Source organism: Hemiscyllium ocellatum, chromosome 30 (assembly GCF_020745735.1).
Source record: "Hemiscyllium ocellatum isolate sHemOce1 chromosome 30, sHemOce1.pat.X.cur, whole genome shotgun sequence".
Lineage (NCBI taxonomy): Eukaryota > Metazoa > Chordata > Chondrichthyes > Orectolobiformes > Hemiscylliidae > Hemiscyllium > Hemiscyllium ocellatum.
In genome coordinates this window covers 29,584,105-29,599,889 of record NC_083430.1, presented here as the reverse complement: position 1 = coordinate 29,599,889, position 15,785 = coordinate 29,584,105, and the positions used below count along the sequence as shown (strand labels likewise).

Below are 15,785 nucleotides of genomic sequence, written 5' to 3'. Positions count from 1 at the left end.
TGCCTATGGTACCTGCACCTCACTAGTTTATCCAAATTTGGGTTACAATTATCTTTTTCATCCAATCAGTGAGAGTGCCAAGTGATATCACCACTAAATCACAGGTAATGTCACTTTCATGACAACTGGCTTATTTAAGTCATATAAAGACAGGATTAGGTTAGGAGAAGTTACGTAGGGATCAGTGGTAGACTTTTCATCCACTGGATTGTTCCTGCTTGCATAATTCAGGCATGTGGGCACCACAGAATTGGAGGCCAATGTTCCAAGCTAATAGCATCAATTTAAATAGAAGGTAATGAGAAAATGCTTTACCATATTTATTTTCTCTACTTCAGCTCTTTTGCTTTGTGATGTTTGCCTGAGTAAATGTACTTTATCTGTGACTACAATTTTCTGCTACAAGAGGTGGTGAAAAGAATGGCAGGCAAGAGAACGTCATTGGGCGAGATTCCAAAAATCTGACTTACATTCTCAAGATAACCTTTAGCAATTAAGTTTGCCTTCCTCAAAAGGTGAGTAAACCTTCCCCCAGCAGATTTTGAGAGCCTCCACTGCTTGCATTTACATCTCATTATTTACAGAACTTGCAAGAATTAACTCAGGCTTCACAAATAACTTCTGTCCAATCGAGATACTCAACGCTTCGGACTCTCAACTGCATAACAGCCACAAACCTATTTCTCTGCCTCCAGTCTTTGTAAGTTCATAGACTTTTCTCCTTCCAGTAAAGTTATGTAAATATTTCTTGGCTTCACAGTTGTTGTAAGTTTTCCGATTACAGGAGGACGAAGGCAGCAAGTGTCCCTGGATTATCACTGAATCTAACTGGAATACAGTGAGAATTTCAAAGAGAACAATAGGGTGGCACGGTAGCTCAGTAGTTAGCACTGCTACCTCACAGCGCCTGGGCCCAGGTTCAATTGCACCCTCAGGAGGCCATCTGTGTGGAGTTTGCACATTCCCCTGTGTCTGTGTGGGTTTCCTCCAAGTGCTCCAGCTTTCTCGCACAGTTCAAAGAAGTGCAGATTAGATAGGTTAGCCATGGGAAATGCAGAGTTACACAGGTAGGATGGGTGGGTGGGTGGGTGGGGGGGGGGGGGGTGAGTGAAGAGGGGGGAGTGAAGGGGGGTGGGATGGTCTTTGGAGGGTCGGTTTGAACTTGATGGACTGACAGACCAGCTTCAGCACCGTGGAGTTTCTAGAAGCCTCGCACTGAAAGGGGGGGGGAAGATAGGGTGAGTGAAAGAGGGGGATGAGGCAAGAAAGGTGGTGGGAAAGGATGAGAGGAGGAAATGGTATGGAAAAGACGAGGGTTCAATTCCTGCCTCTGGCGACTGACTGTGTGGAATTTGCACATTTTCCCTGTGTCTGCATGGGTTCCCTCCGGATGCTCCAGTTTCCTCCCACAGTGCAAAAAGAAATATGCAGGTTAGGTGAATTGGCCATGCTAAATTGCCCCTAGTGTTAGGTATAGGGGTAAATGTAGGGGAATGGGTCTGGGTGGCTTGCGCTTCGGTGGGTCGGTGTGGACTTGTTGGGCCGAAGGGCCTGTTTCCACACTGTAAGTAATCTAATCTAATCTAATGAATAGGACTGTGTGCTTCCACTTACTGCTTACACAGATCACCTGAGAGTAAAAGGCCTCGATGTACATTAAGCATACCGTTCCTCTTTGTCTTGTACTGCTCCAAAGGAACTGCTGAAGACTACTACAAGAACAGCAATTGCCACTGGCTGCCATGGAGCCTGCAGAGAGAGAATGAGTAGAACAAGAGCCACTACACTGAAGCAGAACACTGGTGTGAAATGGGATGTGTAGGCCTCTGTATAGAAGGTGCTTCAGGATGTCCTGAATCATCATCAGGTACCTACGTTAGTTGCTAGACAAGATTCTGCAGCAGCAAGTACTGAGTGGTAATCTCACTCTGGTAACTATAAAAAATAGCAGCTGCTCTGCATTTCTTTGGCAGTGGATTGTTTCACAGAACTACTGGGGACCTCTGTGGCATTTTACAGGTGTCAATTCACAAGTACATTCCAGAAGTCACTGATACTACCTTTGCAAATTGCACCTGATCACTTCTTTATCGCTTGTTGTGGAGAGTCAGGTGGCTGGAGTTTAGATTTTGCTGTCATTACCAGTTTTCCACAGGATCAGCGCATTTGATTACATCACCGAACAATCACAGCACCTTATCACTGACCAAGTTTTCATCAATAGGAAAGGATTCCATTTCTGCAATTTGGAGATCATTTCCAACCACGATAGCCAGTTAATGCTTTGATCCAGGAGCTATCATAACCTTCAGATCTTAGACCTCTCAGAAGTACCAACATCATTCAAAGGGTATCAGTCCATGCAAGGATCATTGCTCGGGATATCTCCTTCAAACCTGACTGATAACACCTCTCAGCAATCCTTAGAATGAGGCTGAGGAGAGATACAATGCTGATCATGCTTCCACGAGGGCCATATATGACAAGTGGTTCAGCTGAGTTGGCTGGACAGTTAGTTGGCAATGCAGAGTGACACCAACAGCATACGTTCAGCTGAGGCTACCATGAAGGACTCTCCTTCCCAATCTCTCCCCTTGCCTGAGGCATGGCAACTCTCAGGTTGAAACCACCACCAGTTATCTCTCTCAAATGAGAGAGCAGCCTTATGGTCTGGTAAGACTATGGTGACTTTACCTATTGTAGGATACACCACAGGCCTGCTGAAAAGGAGGCTTCAACGACCGGAACAATCAATCAGTGTGGTGAAGTAAACCTCAGACACAGTGTCCCACATGGTGGTCACAGGCTGCACTCTGCACAACCATTGTCATCACACGGGGGAAACGTTGGCAGAGGAGGTGATATAGGAGGAGGGAGAAACCATTGAGGAGGAAGATGATGGGGAAGATTCCGGAATGGGCCAAGGTAACCGTCAAACAGATAAAGACAACAGGACAATGGTTTGTTGAGCCAGGGAAGCCTGAAAGTGTTTTTAATAACCTTCTTCAGGATGACTGAGCTGCCCAGATACAGTTTCTGTGCATAACTTTTGATTTATACAATTGGCTGCCAGGCCTCTGTCAGGTTGTATTCAATGTTCCCCCTTGTTTGAGATGGATTGCATTTGTTGTATCTGTCTAATAAAATGGTGCCTTTTTACTTTAACTCTGGTTCTAATCTCAACACCTGTGTAAAGCCAAACGTCCGCTTGCAAACCTTGCCCTGGACCAATGACAGAGTGACAGCTGCTGTAATACATTGAGCAGTTCAGTGACAATGTACTCCCCATGTCTGAGCTAAAATGGACTGTGCATCAATGACATGCAAGTGAACACGACTAAATTGCAGCACATTCTTAGGTTACTCCTAATGCATCTGAAACCTTCATTGGCCTGGCAGGGCTACATTATGGCAGGAGTTTCTTTGTATTCTTGCAATGCTACACATTCTCACTGCCAATGCTTCCAGGTTTTGATTGAGCTCCCATTAATAGAATAGGGTGAAATGCTTGGAGATATAGACCTTAACTATGCTTAAAATGAGACTGAAAGTTGAAGTATTTCTTCTTGCGCTCATCTGAACAAGGATGTCAGAGAAAAAAAAGAGATACCAATTTTATATAAATGGAGATGTTGCTGCTGATTAGCTGGGCTACAACTGGTCTATTGCTGCTTCTGAATGACAGTTATGGTATAACTAATTAATACTCTCTTCTCATTCTGGATAAAATGGTGCTTTTCCCCAAGTCTGTTTCTTGTGACCCAGATTAAATGAGTGCAAGGTGAACAGCTTCAACTTTTCAACTTCCAGTTTCTTTATAAGAAGACCGGAAGAGGAGGCAAGAATAAGAGAATATATATTTCCAGAAGTGCTGAATATCCTCATTGCCTCCACCTATGTCACCAATGTCTTTTGGAGAGTTTATTTCCTTCCCCATCCCACGACACCGAGATGCTGCCAAGAGCCACTGATGGCCTGGAGGGGGACTGTGGATTGGTACGTCCTGATGACTTTGAAGACGCTGGCTGGCACCTGCTTGGAGGCATGATTAGAGACGGCCCCACCTACTGACAGCTCCCTGCACGGGTGTAGGCACATCATCCATGGCCTTAGCTCTAATGCACGATGGAGTAACAGACAGAGTGGAGGTGGTGGGGGCAGGCCATCTTTGGAGTGACCCATGATTAGAATGTTGGTGTATCTGCTAGGATCATCCTGTTGCCTTGAGAGTAAGAAGCACTTGCTTTGGCTAGAGCAATGGAGTGCAGTTCCCAAAGCATACCTGACAGCCACTTCTGAATCTCCAAGGCAGCTGTCATCCTCTCTGTGGACTTAGCCATGCCCTCCTGTGGAGCCACCACACTAGACAGGGATGAATGGAATAGAATAGAATAGAATCCCTGCAGTGTAGAAGCAGGCCATTTAGCCCACTGAGTCCACAGTGACCCTCCGAAGAGCATTCCACCCAGACTCACCCCACTTCCTCATCCCTGTAACCCTGCATTTCCCATGGCTAACTCACCTAGTCTGCACACTATGGCCAATTTAGCATGGCCAATCCACCTAATCTTTGGACTATGGGAAGAAACCAGAACACCCTGAGGAAACCCATGCAGGCATGGGGAGAACATGCAAACTCCACAAAGACAGTCGCCCGAGGGTGGAATCAAACCTGAGTCCCTGGCGCTGTGAGACAGTATCGCGAGTCACTGTGCTACTGTGCTGTCATCTCCATGGACTCCTTCATCTTTTGTTTGAGTGAGCTTCTAGTATATCTGTTTGATGTTGCCCTCTCTGTCTTGGCTGGGTGCTGATTGCCAGCAGTCTTCCATATATTAGAAACCTTGGATTGAACATTCTTTCCTCCATCAGCTAAGGATACATGTCGGTGATGTGTTCTCTAGATTCTGTTCCTGAACCTACTCCAGCTAATATGCCACCTGAGGTAACTGGCTCTGTGCGGTGTAGGATACAGATGAATGCTTTGCCAAGTGGACTCTGTGGTTTTGGCATCTTCATCCTCAGAGGTGCTGATGTTGATGGGGTTAGGCTACAGCATCCTGCACTAGGTCCTACATGACACTAGTTCCTACAGAAGAGAACATAAGGTGTTGTGCATCAGCCACCACTTCCTTATGTAGACCATTGCACATTTGCCTTTCTGCACATTCAGGAAGGCCAGCCCACAATGCTACGTACGGAGTTTCTAGGATATTTTCATCTCTTCATTACGCCAGGAACAGTCCCTGTCTTAGGTAAAAACAATGTGCGGGTCAGGTGAATTGGCCATGCTAAATTGTCCGTAGTGTCAGGTAAGGGGTATATGTAGGGGTATGGGTGGGTTGTCGCTTCAGCGGGTCGGTGTGGACTTGTTGGGCCGAAGGGCCTGTTTCCACACTGTAAGTAATCTAAAAAAAAAATGACTGCAGATGTTGGAAACCAGATTCTGGATTAGACATACTGGAAGAGCACAGCAGTTCAGGCAGCATCCGAGGAGCAGTAAAATCGACGTTTCGGGCAAAAGCCCTTCATTAGGAATACAGGCAGAGAGCCTAAAGGGTGGAGAGATAAATGAGAGGAGGGTGGGGGTGGGGAGAAAGTAGCATAGAGTACAATAGGTGAGTGGGGGAGGGGATGAAGGTGATAAGTCAGGGGAGAGGGTGGAGTGGATAGGTGGAAAAGAAGATAGGCAGGTAGGACAGGTCATGGGGACAGTGCCGAGCTGGAAGTTTGGAACTCGGGTAAGGTGGGGGAAGGGGAAATGAGGAAACTGTTGAAATCCACATTGATGCCCTGGGGTTGAAGTGTTCTGAGGCGGAAGATGAGGCGTTCTTCCTCCGGGATTCGGGTGGTGAGGGAGTGGCGGTGAAGGAGGCCCAGGACCTCCATGTCCTCGGCAGAGTGGGAAGGGGAGTTGAAATGTTGGGCCACAGGGCGATGTGGTTGATTGGTGCAAGAGTCACAGAAACTTCAACAGTTTCCTCATTTCCTCTTCCCCCCCCTCACACCAGTTCCAAACTTCCAGCTCAGCACAGTCTCTGTCTTATCCAACCAGGTCAGCTGCACACTTATTGTCCGAAGGAAATGAATCATCAGCTGTGTTGCACAGTGTAAGTTACACCATCTTCTCTCTGTTAGCTTACACTCATGAGAGCACCAATCTGTCTAACTCTGTAACTGCGCTGTCATCTCATAAATGATAATAACATACAAAACTCAGTATTGGTTGTTCATATTCACCTCATGCTCTCAAAAGTCCTAAGTCTACCTGTGCACTCTGCTTCCTACTCACTCACTAGTGCCAGTTCACCACCTGGCATCCATTGCCCGCACATGCAATGTGATGGAAAGAAGGATTGAAAGTCAAACATTCCCAAAACTATGCTGAGAGGACCAAAAATGACAGAGACGTGCTGGACATCAAATTGTTCAGCTCCTTCAATTAGTGTGTAGTTGAGCTGATTGGAGAAGACAGGGACGATTCCAGGGGTAAGGGAGAGATGAAAATATCTTAGAAACTCAGTGTGTAGCACTGTGATCTGGCCTTCCCAAATGTGCAGGAAGGTCTATGTAAGGAAGTGGTGGCTGATACACAATTATGTTCTCTTCTGTTAGAACTAGTGTCAGGCTGGACCCAGCCTTCTACTGCAAGAGGCTGTGGCCTCACTCCATCAGCACCTCTGAGGATGAAGGCTCCAAAACCACAGAGGTCTCATTGGCAAGGAATTCATCTGTACCCTGTACTGTGCAAAGACAGTTACCTCAGGTGGTACATTAACTGGAGTAGATTCAGTCACTGAATCTGGAGAACACATCACTGACACACATCCATAGCTGATGGAAGAAGTGGTGCCCAAAGTTTCTGATATATGGAAGACTGCCAGCAATCAGTAAGGTCCATTTGAACTAACCTTCATTGCTACCGCAATAACACTCGACAGCTTTGAACAGAGATCAGGGCCTCCTTAGACCATGGGCTGGAAAGAAGACTGCCCTTCTTTTTCAGTTGCATCACTGAGCATGGGCAAAGCTTCTGTTTCCTTTGTAACATTTTCAAGGGGTTTGGAGGCGATCAACACAGGTTCCCATGAAACTCCTTGCTTGCAGCGAGTGAAGTGATACCCACCTAGCCTTTAAATATGAAACCTGAACATATGATCCTGGAAAGTAATATCCAAGGAGCAAGAGCTTCCTCCCGGCTCGGCCTAAATGATTTGCCAACTCAATTGCATACATAAGCAATGAGGTGAAATAACTCACCGCAGGCCATGGTGGAAGGCAACTCTCCAGTGAGCTGAGAACACATTGAAAGTGCAATGGGATGTGGGCATTAATTTTAAACTAAACATAGACCTAATGTTCACTCAGGTGAACTGGAGAAATGCAGAAGTACCTGGAAGTCTGAAATAAGCATAAGCTCAAATAACAAGGGCATGGGAGTGCCAGTGAACATTGCATTTCTCAAGCAGGTTGACTTTTTAATCCAAAGATATTGCAATTTGCCTCATTTTAAACACTTTCACATAATTCATTATTTTGTAAGATTGCTGCTTTAGCTAGAGTTAATAAAGAGTAACTGTTTCCAATGACTTTAAGGTCAGTTGTTAAAAGATTCAGAGGCAAAATGAGAAAGACCACATTGGACTTTAGAATGCATGGCAAACAGAAATTCAAGAATAATCTTCAAAAGGGAATGGGATAAATGAAGAAGCAACTTCAGACAGACTTTGGGAAATAGTAACAATGGTATTCTAATGAGAGGTCATTGACTTGAAACATTAATGCTGTTTGTCTCCACAGGTGGGCTTATGCCCGAAATGTTGATTCTCCTGCTCCTTGGATGCTGCCTGGCCTGCTGTGTTTTATCTGCAGCCCACTTTTCAACTCTGGTCTCCAGCATCTGCAGTCCCCACTGTCTCCACAGAAGACCTACTGAGATTTCTCGACCTTTTTTCTCCTCCTTACCACTGGGGCAAAGGGCTGAACTGAGATTGCTCTTTGTAAAAGAGAGCTAAAACTCGATGCACTGAATGATCTCGTTCTGACCGTGCTAAATCTCAACCCAAAGTTCTCATCTCATGTGGTGATTCACATAATTTAATTGGTACTATTTAATATATTAGCTTCAAGATCAATTCCACCAGGGAGTAAAATTTCTCAAGCATTTTCCTTATCAATTTGCTAACTGTGTAACCTTCTCAGAGTGGGACAAGATGTGTATCCTCTTATCAGCAGTACCTTCTAACTGTGTATATTGTCATAGAGTCATTGAGATGTACAGCATGGAAACAGACCCTTTGGTCCAACCCGTCCATGCTGACCAGATATCCCAACCCAATCTAGCCCCACCTGCCAGCACCTGGCCCATATCCCTCCAAACACATCCTATTCATATATCCATCCAAATGCCTCTTAAAATGTTGCAATTGTACCAGCCTCCACCACATCCTCTGGCAGCTCATTCCATACACGTACCACCCTCTGTATGAAAAAATTGCCCCTTAGGTCCCTTTTACATCTTTCCCCTCTCATCCTAAACCTATGCCCTCTAGTTCTGTACTCCCCCACCCCAGGGAAAAGACTTTATCTATTTATCCTATCCATGCCCCTCATAATTTTGTAAACCTCTATAACCTTTGGAGTTCAATGTAGCTAAGTGTGAAGTGATTCACTTTGGTAAGAATAACAAGAAGATGGAGTACTGGGCTAATGGTCGGATATTTGGTAGTGTAGATGAGCAGAGGGATCTTGGTGTCCATGTACACAGATCTCGGAAAGTTGCCACCCAGGTAAATTGTGCTGTGAAGAAGGCATATGGCGTACTGGCTTTTATTGGTAGAGGAATTGAGTTCCGGAGTCCTGAGGTCATGTTGCAGTTGTATAAGACTCTGGTGCGGCCGCATCTGGAGTATTGTGTGCAGTTTTGGTCGCCATACTATAGGAAGGATGTGGACGCACTGGAATGGGTGCAGAGGAGGTTTACCAGGATGTTGCCTGGTATGGTAGAAAGATCGTATGAGGAAAGGCTGAGGCACTTGGGGCTGTTTTCATTGGAGAAAAGAAGGTCTAGGGGTGACTTGTTAGAGGTGTACAAGATGATTAGGGGTTTAGATAGGGTTGACCATGAGAACCTTTTTCCACGTATGGAGTCAGATATTACGAAGGGGCATAGCTTTAAATTAAGGGGTGGTAGGTATAGGACAGATGTTAGGGGTAGATTCTAGTCGTGAGTTCATGGAATGCCCTGTCAGTAACAGTGGTGGACTCTCCCTCTTTATGGGCATTTAAACGGGCATTGGATAGGCATATGGAGGAAAGTGGGCTAGTGTAGGTTAGGTGGGCTTGGATCGGCGCAACATCGAGGGCTGAAGGGCCTGTACTGCACTGTATTTTTCTATGTTCTATGTTAAGGTCACCCCTCAGCCTCCGATGGTCCAGGGAAAACAGCCCCAGCCTGTTCAGCCTCTCCCTATAGCTCAGATCATCCAACCCTGGCAACTTCCTTGTAAATCTTTTCTGAACCCTTTCAAGTTTCACAGCATCTTTCCGATAGGAAGGAGACCAGAATTGCACGCAATATTCCAACAGTGGCCTAACCAATGTCCTGTACAGCCACAACATGACCTCCCAACTCCTGTACTCAATACTCTGACCAATAAAGGAAAGCATACCAAATGCCTTCTTCACTATCCTATCTACCTGCAACTCCACTTTCAAGGAGCTATGAACCTGAACTCCAAGATCTCTTTGTTCATCAACACTCTCTAGGACCTTACCATTAAATGTATAAGTCCTGCTAAGATTTGCTTTCCCAAAATGCAGCACCTTGCATTTATCTAAATTAAACTCCATCTGCCCATCTGGTCTAGATCTTGCTGTAATCTGAGGTAATCCTCTTTGCTGTCCACTACACTTCCAATTTTGGTGTCATCTGCAAACTTACTAACTGTTCCTCTTATGCTTGTATCCAAATCATTTATGTAAATGACAAAAGGTAGAGGGCCCAGCACAAATCCTTGTGGCACTCCACTGGTTACAGGCCTCCAGTCTGAAAAACAACCCTTCACCACCACCCTCTGTCTTCTACTTTTGAGCCAGTTCTGTATCCAAATGGCGTGCTCTCCCTGTATTCCATAAGATCTAACCTTGCTAATCAGTCTCCCATGGGAAACCTTGTCGAACGCCTTACTGAAGTCCATATAGATCACATCAACTGCTCTGCCATAAATCATCCACGGAAATATGACTGCGCAAAGTACTATGCTATGTTGAAATAATTTGAATATTTCCACAAAAGCAAAGCTGTCCAGACACATAGTTGAAAGTATTTTCTTCCAATTAATCTGTAGAAACTCTTTCTTAAATGCAAAATGTGTTGACATGTCTAATAGCAGAAACCCGGCATGTCAAAGGACTGATTACATATTTGCAAAGGTGGTCGTGGTGAAGTGGCAATCATTTTAGGTGAAAATGAGGACTGCAGATGCTGGAGATCAGAATCAAGATTAAAGTGGTGCTGGAAAAACACAGCAGGTCAGGCAGCATCCGAGGAGCAGGAAAATTGATGTTTCGGGCAGGAGCCGTTCACCAGGATTGAGGCCTCATTCCTGGTGAAGGGCTTTTGCCCGAAACGGATGCTGCCTGACCTGCTGTGCTTTTCCAGCACCATTCTAATCTTGACACTGGCTATCATTTTAGTCACGTTGTCTAATTCTACTAACATCGGGTATCAATGGGACAATTGTGATTTATCACTGGCGTAAAATAGATGACTGATTTGTTGATAGTCAGGAATAACTTGAAATAGTTACAATGCAGATCTCGGGGAAGGTTTGTAAGCTCATTATATCGTACCTGTGCAAAATAAAGTTTGATTTTGCTGCCATTAAAGTCGGATTCATGAAGTTCTATTCGGGCACGTGCCGCTGCCTCTTGATTGGTGAAATTTATCCGTACTCTCTGGAAGCTTTGGAACAGTTGGAATGTGGCTTGTTCATCATAAACCCGGAAAAGGGCTTCAAATCGATCCTGGATAAGAAAGATACTTTGTGTTACCAGAGTTCTGCGATAGTAGTAATGAAATGATAGAAGTAAAATTTTCCTAAACTTCCAATTTTTACTGACTTCAGATTGGTAGGCTTATACATGTTTCCCACAGCCACATTCTCACAGACATATTGACAGTCATTGTACAGCATTTTACCTTTAATATTTACTTTGGTCTTTCTCATGCACACTCCACTAAACTGCAGTAAACTTTAAAAAAGCTCACACAAGTAATAAAGCTGTGAAAACATGAAAATAGTAAGAAACCAATTATATTTCTTTTTGAACTCTCAAGTATTCAATTTGTGTTAACGCATACAAATATTTGACGTTACTGCTGGAGAAAATGGGGAGGCCTTCAACTTTTTAATGTCAAATGACCTTAAAGTCATTGGAAACAGTTACTCTTTATTAACTCGAGCTAAAGCAGCAATCTTACAAAATAATGAATTATGTGCAAGTGTTTAAAATGAGGCAAATTGCAATATTTTAGGATTAAAATGTCAACCTGCTTGAGAAATGCAGTGTGTACTGGCACTCCCACACTTCCTTAAGCTTTTAATGGTTTTGTTGCAGAGTTTCTCCCTTCCATTTTCATTTTGGAGTTCACTACCTTTGAGTCCAATAACTCCAACACACTCCTGGCCACTCTTCCAGTTGCACTTTCCAAAAATTTGACTTCACACAAGACTCTACTGTCTGAACCCAGCACCTTCAGTTACTCTTGGTCCAATGATGCAGCCATTTAAAAATTCTTAGCCTTGTCTGTAAATCTCTCATGGCCTTAGCTCTTGCGATCTTTGCACCCTCCTCTTGCCCTTCAAACCCCTGGAGACCTCTGCGCTCCTGTAATGTTGACTTCGGGCATTACAGATTCGACCCCACCATTGGTGGTTCTGCTTTCAGGTAACTAAACCCTAAGTTCTGGAACTCCCTCATCCCTCCCCCCTCTCCCAAGCCTCTCCACTTCTCTCTCCTGGAGAACAAGCTTTAAATCCTATTTTCTTTGAATAGTATCTACTTCTGTCGCTTCGGGTCTCCATTTGTTTGATTACATTCCAATGAGATACCTAAGTTAAAAGAGCTACATAAATGTGAGTTGTACATTTCATGCTGCCGGTACTTTTGATGAAGGAATAGCACTCCAAAAGCTAGTGCTTTCAAATAAACCTGTTGGACTATAACCTAGTGTTGTGTGATTTTTAACTTTATCTTATACAAGTGATTATTCCCGAATAGGTGATTCCAAATAAGGCACATTCACAGTCTACAGAAACATTGGGGACATTGTTGTTAACCACTTGCACAGTTTTTATGTAGGAGCTTTAAGATAATGAAATGTCTCAAAGCAATTCACAGAAGCACTGAGAAATAAAGTATGACACTGAACTGTACAGGGAGATAGCAGGTCAGATGGCCAAATCATGGTCAAAGAGCTATGAATTAAGAACTGTTTGAAAGGAGGAGAATGAGCTGGAAAAGGCATTCCAGACTTGGAGCCAAGGAAACTGAAGGTAATGTTGGAGCAATTAAAATTGGGGATTCACAATTCGGAATTCGAGGAGCACAGAGAACAGAGGGTTGTGGGGCCTGGAGAAGGTTACAGTCATAAGGAGTGTAAGGTAATGGACAGATTTAATCAAAAGGATGAGAATTTTAAAATTGAGATGTTGCTTGATGAGCAGCCAGTGCAGGTCAGTGAATACTGGAGTGATAGGGGTATAGGACTTGCTGCAAGTAAAGCTTGAGCAAGCAGGGTTTTGGATAGCCTCATGGAAATCGAGGGTAGATTGTGGAAGACCAGCAAAAGTGCTTTGAAATAATTGCATTTACAGGTAGGCGAAAATGAGGACTGCAAATGCTGGAGATTACAATCAAGATTAGAGTGGTGCTGGAAATGCACAGCAGGTCAGGCAGCATCTGAGGAGCAAGAAAATCAATGTTTCAGACAGGAGCCCTTCATCCTTATTCCTGATGAAGGGCTCCTGCCCAAATCATCCATTTCCCTGCTACTCGGATGCTGCCTGACCTGCAGTGCATTTCCAGCACCACTCTAATCTTGCATCCAAAGGTATCAGAGGCTTAAATGAGGGTTTTAGCAGATGATCTGAGACAGATTAGTGAGCTAGTAAAGACTACACAGGCAGAAAAGTGTTGGGTAACCACCAGGAAGACTAGTAATTGTGAACAGGTAGTGCAAGAGTCACCTGTGGCGATTCCCCTCTCAAACAGACATACCATGTTGGATACTGTTGTGGGGAATGGTCTCTCAGGGGAAAGCAACAGCAGCCAAGTTTGTGACACCATGGTTGGCTCTACTGTACAACAAGGGAGGAAAGAGATTCGCAGAGCTTTAGTGATGGGGGACTCGATTCTTTGGCAGCAAGTCATTCTGATGGGGGAGGGTAAACAAACAGCCGGTAGCTGTGGTTTTCTTTTTTGACTTCAACTCTACCTTCAACATCATAATTCCAACCAAACCCATCTCCACACTCCGAGATCTAGAACTCTCTCCCCTCTCTGCAACTGGATCCTTGACTTCCTGACCCGCAGACTGCTATCAGTAAGGATAGCTGATAACACCTCCTCCACAATAATCTGCAACACTGGTGCCTCGCAAAGCAGTGTACTCAACCCCTTCTTATACACATGCACGACTGTGTGGCCAAATTCAGCTCTCACTCCACTTACAAATTTAATGATGACACCACTGTGGTGGGTTGGATCTTAAACAATGATGAGACAGGATACAGGAAACAGATGAGAGTTTAGTGTCATAGTGTAACGACGACAATCTCTCCCTCAATGTCAGCAAAATGAAGGAGTTGGTCAATTGCTTCAGGAAGCAGAGTGGAGGACATGTCTCGTCTGTATCAATGGTGCTGAGGTGGAGGTGGTTGAGAGCTCCAATTTCCTAGTAGTAAATATCACCAACAATTTTGTTTTGATCCATCCACGTTGACGCTATGGTTAAGAAAGCACGTCATTGCCTCTATTTCCTCAGAAGACTAAAGAAATGTGGCATGTCATAGAACATAGAACATTGAACATAGAAGGATACAGCGCAGTACAGGCCCTTCGGCCCTCGATGTTGCGCCGACCGAATCCTACCTAACCTATACTAGCCCAATAACTTCCAAATGCCTATCCAATGCCCGCTTAAATGACCATAAAGAAGGAGAGTTCACCACTGATACGGGCAGGGCATTCCATGAACTCACAACCCGCTGTGTGAAGAATCTACCCCTAACATTTGTCCTATAGCTACCACCCCTTAATTTAAAGCTATGTCCCCTAGTAACACCTGACTCCATTAGCGGTAAAAGGTTCTTAGTATCTACCCTATCTAAACCCCTAATCATCTTATACACTTCTATCAGATCTCCCCTAAACCTTCTCTTCTCCAATGAGAACAGCCCCAAGTGCCTCAGCCTTTCCTCATAAGATTTTCCTACCATTCCAGGCAACATCCTGGTAAACCTCCTCTGCATTCGTTCTAAAGCTTCCACATCCTTCCTATAGTATGGCGACCAAAACTGCACACAATACTCCAGATGAGGCCTCACCAGAGTCTTATACAACTGCAACATGACCTCAGGACTCCGGAACTCAATTCCTCTGCCAATAAAGCCCAGTACACCATATGCCTTCCTCACAGCACTATTTACCTGGGTGGCAACTTTCAGAGATCTGTGTACATGGACACCAAGATCCCTCTGCTCATCCACACTACCAAGTAGCCTACCATTAGCCCAGTAATCCATCATCTTGTTATTCCTACCAAAGTGAACGACTTCGCACTTAGCTACATTGAATTCCATTTGCCACATTTCCGCCCAGCTCTGCAACTTATCTATATCCCGCTGTAACCTACCACTTCCTTCCTCACTATCCACAACTCCACCGACTTTTGTGTCATCCGCAAACTTGCTTACCCAGCTTTCAAGTCCTTCCTCTAGATCATTTATAAAGATAACAAAAAGCAATGGTCCCAAAACAGATCCTTGTGGTACACCGCTAGTAACTGCGCTCCAAGACGAACATAATCCATCAACTACTACCCTCTGTCTCCTTCCAGCCAGCCAATTCCTAATCCAAACCTCTAATGTATCCTCAATGCCATACCTCCGAAGTTTTAGCATTAGCCTACCATGGGGAACCTTATCGAACGCCTTACTAAAATCCATATACACAACATCTACTGCTTTACCCTCATCCACTTCCTTAGTCACCTTCTCAAAGAACTCAATAAGGTTTGTGAGGCACGACCTGCCCTTCACAAAACCATGCTGGCTATCCCTGATCACGTTATTCCTACCCAGATGTTCATAAATCTTATCCCTTACCATTCTCTCTAAGACTTTGCCCACCACTGAAGTCAGACTCACTGGCCTATAGTTACTAGGGCTATCCCTACTCCCTTTCTTGAACAATGGGACCACATTCGCTATCCTCCAGTCCTCTGGTACTACTCCCGTTGACAATGACGACATAAAAATCCAGGCCAATGGCTCTGCTATCTCCTCCCTAGCTTCCCATAGGATCCTGGGGTAAATGCCATCAGGCCCAGGAGACTTATCTATATTCATCCTTTCCAATATTAATGTCCACAATGGTTCTTGCCAATTTTTATAGGTGCACTATTGAAAGTATCCTCTCTGGCTGCATCACGACATGGTATGGCAACTGCTCTGTTCAAGAGTGCAAGAAATTAGAGAGTGTGAATGCACCCCAGCGTA

The 15,785-nt window shown here is 44.6% G+C and overlaps 1 protein-coding gene across 2 annotated transcripts in view; it reads right to left on the bottom strand.

The window, feature by feature from the left end:
* Positions 1 to 15,785, bottom strand: part of LOC132829849 (calcipressin-3-like) — a 165,562-nt gene that overhangs the window by 37,096 nt on the left and 112,681 nt on the right. For both annotated transcript variants that reach the window (XM_060847229.1, XM_060847230.1), the window contains one exon: positions 10,855 to 11,028. In XM_060847229.1, the coding sequence (XP_060703212.1) occupies positions 10,855 to 11,028 (174 nt within the window). The remainder of the gene's footprint in view (positions 1 to 10,854; positions 11,029 to 15,785) is intronic.